The sequence below is a fragment of the Microtus ochrogaster genome, chromosome 19, assembly GCF_000317375.1.
Source record: "Microtus ochrogaster isolate Prairie Vole_2 chromosome 19, MicOch1.0, whole genome shotgun sequence".
NCBI classification, from domain to species: domain Eukaryota; kingdom Metazoa; phylum Chordata; class Mammalia; order Rodentia; family Cricetidae; genus Microtus; species Microtus ochrogaster.
The window spans coordinates 58,461,759-58,473,444 of NC_022021.1; the positions used below are offsets into that span (position 1 = coordinate 58,461,759).

Sequence of the window (11,686 nt, forward strand, 5' to 3'; positions counted from 1 at the left end):
TTTCTAGAATTCATTTATTTATCTGTTATTTAGATTTACTTTCAGTGTAGGAGTGTTTTTCCTGAATGTGCCCCAAGTTAGAAGAGGGTATCAGATCTTCTGGAACTGGAGTTACAGATGGTCGTGATCCACCATGTAAGTCCTGGGAGGAAAACCCAGGTCCTCTGGAAGATCAACAAGTGTTCTTAATCACTGAACTATGAGCTCTCTCTCCAGCCCCTCTATAAATGTCTAACGAATAATCAGCATCATTTTTATGTGATTTCTTTCAAAAAGAGAAAAGAAGGAAATAATGGAATTCTAGTTCACAAGTACAGATAAGTAATATTAATATTTCCTTATCAATACCAGATAAATAAAATATTTTAAATCCCTGTATTTATCAATTATCTTCATGAATATAGGTGCAAAAGTGATTATATGAATTCACATATATGAATTATATATCATAATCAAGTTGGGTTTCTTCTAGAAATGTAAGTCTAGGTCAATACTTGCAAACCAATAAAATCTCCCAAACTAGCTGGTTAAAGAAGAAAAATAAATCATATTACTTGGCAAAGAAGCATTTGATGGAATTTAAATTAAATACACTTCCATAATTTTGAATATCAGAAAATAGAAGTGGAAAGGAACTTTCTCTATGTGACAGAGAACAAAACTAGACATGGTAGTATGAGCCTGCAATTCTAATGTCTTGGGAAGCTAAATCACGAGAGTCATGAGTACAAGACTATGCCAGGCAATTTAGGAAAATCTCCTCTCTGATTTTCTGTCCTAAGATTATCTTCAAACAGTCTAGAACAGCGGCTCTCAGCCTTCATAATTCTGCGACCCTTTAACACAGCTACTCAGGTTGTGGTGACCCCCAACCATGAAATTACTTTCATTGCTACTTCATAACTGATTTTGCTACTATTACGAATCATAATGTAAATATCTGTGTTTTCTTATGGTCATAGGCAACCCCTGTGAAAGGTCATCCAACCCCAAAGGCGTCACAACCCACAGGCTGAGAACCACTGGTCTAGAGGGACAGTATTACTTAATTGTTAATGACTGAATATTTGACTCTGAGGTCAGGAACACAGGAGGAAATGTCTGCTCTCAGCACGCGTATTCAGCCCAATATAAATTCAAAAGGTCAGGGGAAGAAGGCAAGGGAAGAAAATACAAAATTCACAAATCACCATAGACAATCCTAAGGTGTGAGTTCAGAGGTCACAGGCCTAAGATGAGTACATCATTCTATGTACTAGAAACTAATATATAGAAAACAAAACTTAAAATATGATACCATTGAAAGGAATCCATAAGTGCATATATATATATATATATATATATTATGCAGAACACTTAAAATACCTATGAGATAAACATAAGAAAATCTGAATAAAGGGATGTATGTGTCACACTCATGGGAAACAGTGTAATAAACACAGAGATGCATTTGCAGGATATTCAGGATTAATTCTGTTTCTAAAAGTAGGCAGATTACAAGTTTATCAAAACCTGATGTGTGTATTTTCACACAGGCATACTCACAAGTAAATACACATAGGTAAATTTATCTGGACTGCATTTTCAGATAGGAAAAAAAAAACTAATGTTTGTAGAAATTTCCTCTCTGGTAAAGCTTTCCATCTTTGAGGGAAGTTCCTTAAGGTTCAAGATGTCTAAGAGGAGTTGAAACACTCTAGACTGGAGAGGCTCCGCTTAAAGTAAGGAAATAAACATCTCAAAAGCTCCAGGAAGTCCTTGAAACTGACCAGATGCACTAGGCCCCTCTCTCATCAAAGGGCTCAGTCCAGCTGAGCTGCCTGATAAACTTGACAATATTTAACAAAAGTCAAAATGTTTGTACCTGTGACCAAGTAATTGTACTTCTGGGTATATTTCATAAAGAAACATTCACACCGAAGAACAAAGATGAGTAATGAAAACTGACCCACTTGGGAATGGCATAAGTGAACAGCAAGACAGAAGGCTAGCCTGGGCTTCTTGAGCTGTGCAGTGAGACGCTGTACCAATGATGATGAGGACAAGGATGAAGACAAAGATGACAAAGGGGACAAAAATGGTGATGCTGTCATTGGTTCCCAAATCCTTGGCAACACAGGACATTTCTTCTTATATGCATATATCTCCTTTCCCTCTTAGATCATTATGTCTCTCTGATTGAATTGCTCTTTATTTAGTTTACGTAATAATTAAATTTTACAAATTAGAGTAACTTTTCTTACTAGGTATGGCAGAACAGATGTGTGATCCCCGCACTCAGGAAGCTGAGGCAGGCAGATCTCTAGTTCAAGACCAACCTAGGTTACGTGTTTAAAACCAAATCTTAAAATAAAAAGATAGCCGGGCAGTGGTGGTGGCACACGCCTTTAATCCCAGCACTCCGGAGGCAGAGGCAGGTGGATCTCTGTGAGTTCGAGGCTAGCCTGGTATACAAGAACTAGTTCCAGGACAGGCTCCAAAGCCACAGAGAAACCCTGTCTCAAAAAACAAAAACAAAAAAAAAGATAGTAAATTAGCTAAAAATTAAAAACAAAAATATTCTGCCAGTGTATAGCTAGTCTTTGAATTTTGACTGACAATATATACTATGGAAAATTAAATTCATATGTAGTTGAATTTAACAAGGTATTTTTTTTCACAGTTTTTGGTTTTTCCTTCTTCCACAAGTCCCTAAGATTATAAGACCATGAGTGTGTATTTTCTTTCTGGAGTGTTAGATTTTGTGTCTTTCATTTCATCTCTAATCCATCTGGTTTGTATTTATGAGTGGTAGGGAGTCTGGTTGCGTTTGAATTTGGCATCTGTATGCAGCCAATTTGTCAGTACATATTTATTAAGTCCCTTTGTCCTCTCTGCCAGTGTACACTACCGCTTCAATTACACAGTGAGCCCCGTGCACGTCTGAGTGTTTCCTGGACTCTCCTTTCTACACTGTTGAGCTATTTCTTATTTTAGTTATCAAAACTTTATAATAAATCATGCCTGTTAATAATACAATTTTCTGTTCTTTGTTCTCTGAAGAAATTTATGTAGAAAGTACAACCTCAAGATGAATATAAACTAGTCAGGCAGATCATGTAATTTTATGAAAATAATATGAAAAAAATAATTTGTTTTATTTACTGAAAATCTCAGAGTCACAAATTATTTCATTTTCTTATTCATTGTGTCTTTTCTTTCCCCTCTAATGGTCATAACTACCACTTTCATTTTTAATAATTTTTCTTTGTTTCTGGTTTTTCCATGCAAAATTTCTCTGTGTAGTTCTGGCTGTCCTGGAACTTGATCTGTAGACCAGGCTGGCTTTGAACTCAGAGATCTGCCTGCCTCTGCCTCCCGAGTGTGTGTGTGTGTGTGTGTGTGTGTGTGTGTGTGTGTGTCACCACAGCAGCTTGCGACTGCTTGATAGGAAAGGGAAGTAGGGAGGAAGTAAGGGAAGGAAGGAGGGAGAAAGGAAGTGGAAGGGAGGAAGGAAGAGATGGGGAAAGAAAGAAATGAGGGATAAGGAGGAAAGGAGAAAGAAGAGAGGGGAAAAGGAAAGAGAGAAAAATCTCACCCCTCACTTTCCGAAGAATCACTTTATTGCTGCTTTACCCAGAATGAATGTCTGAAAAGGATCTCAGGAAAGAGTGCTGCTGGACCACCAGCTGCCATGTTCAGCGAGAACAGCAGCCCTCTCTGGGGACCACAGCTGCTGGGTGTATCCAGAAGAGAACCACCATCTCCACAGAGTCTAAGCACATGTCAGTTCGCCAGTGGGTTGGCTTTAAACTTGGTCCCTTGGACTGAAGGAATGTGACATTCCTTGTTTGTTCCAGCCCCACAAAATTAAATAAAATGGGTTCATTCATCTCTATTTTTATTCAGAAAGAAAACACACTAAAAAACAAAATGCCTTTGGCTGTATTGATTCAGAAAGAGAAGAATTCAGTGAGGTGGATCCTACTGAGAATTTGTGAAGCCCAAGGCTACCACCCAGCTTTGCCACCCCCTGCCTGTCAATGTGTGCTGAACCTGTTTGCCTAGGTGGACCAAAAGCCGCTCTTCCGGATTCTGCACTACCTCGGCTTAGTGTGGATAAACTTACCCGGTATATCCGGAGTTATTCACATCCCTGAGGCCACAACGGCCAGTTCTGGTCATCTGCCCAAACTGTTTTAATCCACCAACTATTCCAGACAACTGAGAAGGAGGAGAGGGAGAATTATAGACAACTAAGGGGAGGGAGGTTAGAAGGAAACCCAACACTTATGCAAGCAGATGCTATCATCATCTTCATCTCAGACCCACAACATCCAGCAGCTGGATTCGTGCTGCAGGAAAGCAAAGCAGATGGATAGGCACATGGTCTGCTCTAAATCTCAAAAGTTAAACGTTTGTAAAGGCCTGCTGAAATGCCTCATTCCAGGATGCACGCCCTTGATGCATGCGGTTTCTGGGCGTCAAGTAGACACGGTGAAACTGCTGTTGAAGATGGGCGCCAACATTAATACCCAGGACGCGCATGGCCGCACCAGTTTGTGCCTGGCAACCTACCTGGTAAGAATTCGTGCTTGTTAATGGGGCTACAGAGCAAGGGACCTACAGATGTCGTGTGGATTCGGCTCAAAGAAAGGTGCCCATGAGTTGATGCAGTAGGAGAGTGGAACTTTCGGTTCCACTCATTACCCCTAAGGCTCGCACATGTTCTTCACAAGCTAAGGGAGAGCTGGTGTGACCACCAGCGGAGTGCTCTTTTCTATCTCAGCATCAGAATTTCACTCGAGGCATTTCTGGCCCTTCTGAGTATTTTTTTTAAGAAGGCTGCCATAAATGACCCCCGGACGGTGGTAGTGATTTCAAGATCCAGCTAACATCTGTGGGGTGAGATTAGATGGAGGGGGCTGAGTGGACACTCCAGAGTGAAGAACGTGAGAAATGATGGGAGCTGGGAAGAGTGAGGGACTAGGGTGTAGGGAACAAGCCAGGATCGCAGGGCAACACCAAGGGAAGGACTCCGTTCCTGCCTAGTGCTCACATTAGAAACCGTCATGTCATTCCTCACACTCAGGATTTCGGTTCAGCAAGGCCCAACATTGAAGCAAGACGTGGTTAAGACTCATGGAAACTCCTCCAGCCCCCTCCTCTCAGTTGCTTTTCTGATTCTTCTGGGGTGACATAGCCTAAACCCGTGTGAAACAAGCCCTACCCACCACATGAGGGACACTTGAATGCTTCTCTTCTTTTCCAGCAATGTGACCACCATGCTAGCACACCTTGCCTCAGGCACACACTACTGCTGCCAGTGGGTAGTGGTGGGTTCACCCCCAACCAGGCCTCCTAGGGTGCCCCACTGAAATAAAGCACTTCCCTTCCCCAAACACACCACCCCTTCCTGTCACAATTCACACAGAGCTGACAATGATGCATTGCTCAATTCCCACAGAGATTTTCTCCAGAGGCCGCTTTTTAATTTTTTTCCTTTCCCTGGGACCCACAGACAAATCGAGGCATGATATTTTGAAGTGTGGTCCACAGGCTTCTTGTATCAATATCCCATAGAGGTCTTGTTTGGAAGGCGGGTTCTGAGGTATACTAAGGTTTCCTCTGTTAGATACTCCTTGGATAGCATGGGGGGCAGGGGAGTATGGGAGCCCGCAGGTTAGACCAACCTCCCTGGAAACATCTGTGTCCACCTGAGTTTGAAGACCACTGCTCTGCGTGTCCTAGCTGAGTGAGTCTGCATATCTCAGACAGATGTATGGCCACACTCTCAGTCCCCTCCCTTTGTAGCACATGCCATCATCACTGCTCTTGTGTCTGAGATAAAGAAAAGAAAACATCCGGATTAAGGAGCAAAGGAAAGGGGCGGAAATGCTGTGTAAAGTTGACCGCCATTAGACTCAATGAAGACAGCAGAAACAAATTGTATGTCTTTTAGAACTCTAAATTTCCAAACTTGAAAGGACTGGAAGGACGTTCTCCCCAAACATCAATTATGAGGGGCAAGATGGATTGTTTCCAGGTGAACCCTTTGCAGGCAACTCTTCCCATCCCAAAGGGCTGTGTGAGAGAAGTGACCCAAGATAGGACGGCCTTCTTAACTGTGCTGGCTTCTGGGTGAGGTCTAGTCTGGACCCATCCCTGGATGCTGAGGCTCTGGGAAGAGGAGGGTCGCTGTGAAATCCGGTGATGTCTAGATTTGATCATTAGGAGAACCTTGGCAAAAGAGGCACTTAGAAACTGATTCTTAACTCAGGGTACACAGACATTTGTAGACATGTGACCTTGGGCAAATCTCTTCACCTTTTTGTTCCTCTGTCTTTATTTTTGAGGTATAGTAAAAACAGTAACCCAGCTTCTCACAGCTGAAGGCAATGGTGAGGTCGGCTGACATAGTAGGTATGGTGTTCATCTGTTGCCTCCAAATGGTATCAAGGCTTTCAAATGTCTTCACTTATTTCTAAGTTTCTTTTCTGAAGAAGAAGGAAAAGAAAAAAAGAATGAAGAAAGCCACATACACACATTGAGTTCCAGGAAGAATTGCAAAATATTTTAGATGTTTCAAAGCTTACTCCACCAAAAGATCTGCTTTTTCAAAAACCGTATGTAAAATCTTGGGCAATTCTGAAATTTGCAAAGCATGCCTAGCTTTTGGGTCCTCTGATCTATTTTTTTTTTCTTTTAAGCAGAGATCTTGATGACTTGGACATTAGCAATTAGAAGCAAATTTAATATATTAGTAAACTATGAGTCAGTACAAACAGTGCCCCCCAAATATTTGTTTCTACTTAAGACAAATATTGCTGGCCAGTTCTACCAGAACCTTATTTGGTATTACAGCCCATGGAGGTTTTTAGTTTTGATTTTTGTGGCCAGGATGTAATCTAGGATGTCTTCAAAGTCACTATGTAGCAGAGGATGACCCTTAACTCCTGATCCTCTTGCTGGTAACCTCTGGGATTCTAGATCTGCATCTCCATGCCTGGCTCAGCAGGGAGTTTGGATGTGCTCCTTATTGGCAGATATTGTCTAGAGGCTTCAAAACCACAAGGTTCTGTCCATATGATTCTTTCTTCAGGAAGTTTATTAACTCTTTAGGTTTTGGTGCTTCCAATATTGTCATCCTAAGGGACAGAATCTTCAGCTGTCTCAGCTCACTGGGACATCTCGAGGCTTGACTATATACATGTGGAAGAAGGCTAGAAACTGCTTTTGAATAAAGGGTTATCACATTATTCATCTCAATAAGAGTTTCATCTACTTATTTGTCTGTTTATAAGTAGCTGTGTAGCCCAAGGGTTGAAGATAAATGTAGGAGACTTTCTGCTTAGCAAAGAGAACCAAGCTTGGCTATCAGCTAAGCTGGGTCAGCTAAAGAAGTATAAATTAAGAAAGCAGTGTAAATCTGGGCAGGGAGAGTCTCAGGTTACTAATGTTCTTTAATATAAGATAGTAAAAAAAAAAAAGGCTGGAGAGATATCTCAGAGATAAAGAGCATTGACTTCCATGGGTCCAGGATTCAATTCCCAGCAACCACATGGTGGTTCACAACCATCTATAATCAGATCTGATGTCCTCTATTGGCATGTAGGCAAACCTGCAGACAGAATACTGTATACATATTTATAAATCTACAAAAAAAAAGATCCAGCTGGATGTACTGACCAGCAAGGTGATAATATCAAGTTTCAGCTGGTACAAATAGGGTGCAGGGAATTCACACAGCCTCCTAAGAAACATGTAGGTGCATGAAACCTTGCGAGGTGTATCCCTTGGAGAATGCTCGTGTGTCTTCACCTTAGAGAGTCAGGATGCCAGCATTAGAACTGCCGCTGTTGGCAGGGTGTGTGAGTTGTGTGTCTAAGCACTGGGATGAGACTGACTCAAGTAAGGAAGATGCTGTCCTTTGGGTTATTATAAACAGGGAATGAGATGATAAAGAGCCAAGACCTACACTTTAGACATGGGAGACAGGCTGAGCATGAGGCTGGGACTCAGAAGTGGTACAGGAATCCAGCTTTTAGACGTGGATGTTGTCATCCAAGTTAGACAGGTGATGTGTATCATGTAGAACTAAGCCACATGCCAGAGCAGCCAGAGCAGGTGACTACTCCCTGTCACATGCTATCTTTGGGGTAGCCTAATTGTTGCAGCTAAATCCCAGTGAGGGGTCCTGGAAATGAAAGGGAGAGGCAAGAGCACCTGCATCAACCTTCATGTGAAGGGCAACAATCAGACAGAAAACCTGGGAACTTGAAGCTCAGACTTCACCTCTCTGCTCTGGGGCCTGAGTTGGAACTGTGGTCTTTAATGGTTTCCACTTAAACAAGCTTTTAGCCAAACCAAATAAGTGGCCAAAACAACTACAACAAAAACCACCACCACCACAACAACACACACACACACAGCTATAGAAAGCTTGACCCGTGTTATATGAGGCTGTCTTATTTAATAATACTATCGCTGCTGCCTTTCAGGGCTGGCTTGAAGGCTGTGTGAGTCTGCTCAGAAATGGTGCCAAGCACAATATCCCAGATAAAAACGGCCGCCTGCCACTGCATGCTGCCACCGCAGAGCCCGATGTGAGGTAAGCAACACATACGCCAGATGGAAAAGACCCAGCTTGCACAAGGAAGGCATGGAACCCACCCCTCTGTGGCTGATAAAAAGGAAACTTACCCATTTCGCAGAGAGGACCTCAATACAATGCTCTAGCGTAGTTTTAAACTCTGATCTTGCTTCCCTCTTACATCTGAAACGCTTCCCTCACTGTCTTTTATTTTGAGAGAAAGCCTATTTTTCATCATTAGAATCCATAAATAGCTATTACTGGAACTTCATTATGAAGCGGAGTTTTAGTCCCTAACAATGCCACAATAAATAAGACAATCTCTGATGTCCCTGAGTGGACACTGTCGTGAAGGAATCTAGTAAACAAAGGAACAAGATGACGACAAGCGCTTTGCAGAAAATCATACAAGCTAAAACCACTGTGATGTGTCAGTCCGCTTAATGTCCAAATGGGCTGTACAGCCTGAGTCTAGGAGTTGAAGAGGCACAGGAGCCTGAGGCAGAAGTTCAGGGCACTAGAGAGAAAACCAGGGCGGTATACACATGGAGTCAGTGTGAAGGGATTTACTCAAAGAAAGTCAATGATTGAGGAGGTCACAATTTGGTAAGACAATTGAGAAACCAAGGGGAAGATGCCTGGTCCAGCGAGTTCCTCATTCCTCAGTGTCGAACTGGCCGCTGTCTCCATCATTTTGCAAGCCCCTACAGCAGAGCTGATGATAGCATTTCCTGCTACAAACAGCAATGCTGCTGTTTGACTCTTTCTTCACCTCTGTGCGGGCAACTTGACTTTAATAGTAATTGAGCATCTTCCAGTCTCAGGCCTGGTCAGCAACGCGAGTAGGGGTGGGATGGGGTGGGAAAATATGCTGTGTGCCTCACCCTCAGCACCCAGGACCAGAATGAAGATCTGGATGAAGCTCTCTGAGTCTGAAAAGGTGAAAACTTTCTCCAGGCAGGGGGATAACAGAATTTCTTCATTTCAGTCACTTTTATAGAAAGTAAAAGGCTTGGGAAATCCCGGGACTATTCCTGAGGCTTGCCGCTTGCTATCTTGGACTCTATCCAGACATAACAGAACTTACCCAAAGCCTGATGAAGCAAGGAAGGTTAGGAATGAAAGAGCAAGCCCAGACCATTAACCATCAGTAATCGTCATAGGTAAAGGGATGGTTTGTTTTAAGAAAAGGAAGAGGGAGGGGAGGGAAGAAGGAGAGGAGGGAAGGAGAGAGAGAAGAGGGAAAGACTTTAAAGACAGCTTGCATAAATATTTAGTTACAAAAGTAAACTGCTTCTGCAAGAGTGATCTTGAGAAAATAAGTTTGAAAACAACAGACCTTCTAAGACTCGTTCTGCCTTGATTACTGAACTTAACTGACTTTATCTGCTTCTCCTGAGGATTTTAAAAGCTACTTATTCTGAAAGATAAATGCTTACTTAAGTTAGAATAATTATAGTTATTACAGTAAATAAAACTCAAAGCTTGAGTGCTTCACCCTCAAGTTTTAGTTCTCAGGCATATCACAGTCCCAATGTAGGTGTTGCTGGGGGAGGGCTGGCTCCCCTCCGCACGGTGATCCAGGGACCCGAGCATCTCCCGTCTTGTAACTAGCAGCCTGAATGGTCACAGAATGTCTTTCCCTTGGCCTGGTAATGGGCAAAGAGGAGCAAAGAGATGCCTTGCTCATTCTTACAAAACCTCAGGCAGACATCACCATTCATGTCTGTTCTTTTTCCACTGACGAGAACTGGTCATTTATACATAGTTGTAGAGAGTGAACATCATGATGTTCCAGTTTTGGGCAGAGAAGTTATCTGCCTTTGGTGATGCCAGTCCATGAACTGGGAACTCAGATTTGCATGAAAAGCTCTCTCAGTCCTCACCCTCTGCACCTTTTCAATCAAAACTACATGGGTCAGCTAGGTCCAACTTCTGAAATGATTAGCTGAAAACAGATCCAAGTGTATGTCCTCTTCTGTATGGGCTTTTCTTTTCTTTTGTTTGTTTGTGTGGTTTTTGGATTTTTTTTTCCATGATGGGGTTTCTCTGTATAACTCTGATTGTCCTGGAAGTCACTCTAAAGATCAGGCTGGCCTTGAACTCAGAGATTCTCCAGCTTCTGCCTCATCCCCACCCCCAAGTGTTCCGACCAGTGGGACACAAACAGAACTGATTTCGCCCTGGAGGGTAGGAATGAAGAGGCAAGAGACAAGAGAAATGACAGCAAGTCAGGCTTTCTGATCAAGCTGCCCACTTTATTATTTCTCAGAAGCTGTTATATAGCAAACAGGTGAGGGGGGTAGGATGCTGGAATTCAGGTCTGGAGACCTCCCTAGCTGATAAGAAAGTACTGAGGTCTGTAACTGTTAACTAACAAAGTAAATGCTAATTGCTTCTAAAGCCCAGGGCCTGCAGGTCTCATTAGGTTAATTTCCTAGGCCCAGGAACTTGCCCTGCAAAGGTGAATATCTTACTTAACTTGTGAACTTAAGATGGCATTAAAAAAAAAATGCAGGTCTCCTTCAAGAGGTACTGAAGACTGCCCTCATCCACGATAGCCTCGCATGTGGCATCCGTGAAGCTGCCAAAGCCTTAGACAAGCGCCAAGCCCATCTCTGTGTGCTTGCATCCAACTGTGATGAGCCTATGTATGTCAAGTTGGTGGAGGTTCTTGTGCTGAGCACCAAATCAACCTAATTAAGGTTGATGACAACAAGAAACTCAGGGAATGGGTAGGCCTCTTTAAAACTGATCGAGAGGGAAAGCCACGGAAAGTAGTTGGTTGCAGTTGTGTCGTGGTTAAGGACTATGGCAAAGAATCTCAGGCTAAGGATGTCATCGAAGAGTACTTCAAGTGCAAGAAATGAATAAATAAAAATTTTGGCTCAAAAAAATGCAAGTCTCAAAATACAGGTCTTTGCTTCTGGCAGCCAAGTGCTGGGATGAAAGGTATGAACCACCACCACTTACTCTGTGGACTTACTATATGTAGCAGTGTCTCTAGATATTCCAAGACCTATCCAGGATCTATTCCACATACTGTATACAGCAGTGTCTCTAATACTCTAGGATCTACCCCACATACTATATACATCAGTGTCTCTAATACTC

General features: G+C 42.6%; 1 protein-coding gene across 4 annotated transcripts in view; it reads left to right on the forward strand.

Moving 5' to 3' along the window:
- Positions 1-11,686, forward strand: part of Ankrd55 (ankyrin repeat domain 55) — an 85,076-nt gene that overhangs the window by 19,334 nt on the left and 54,056 nt on the right. For all 4 annotated transcript variants that reach the window (XM_026783765.1, XM_026783767.1, XM_026783768.1 and 1 more), the window contains 2 exons: positions 4,430-4,560; positions 8,481-8,590. In XM_026783765.1, coding sequence (XP_026639566.1) covers positions 4,430-4,560; positions 8,481-8,590 — 241 coding nt within the window. The remainder of the gene's footprint in view (positions 1-4,429; positions 4,561-8,480; positions 8,591-11,686) is intronic.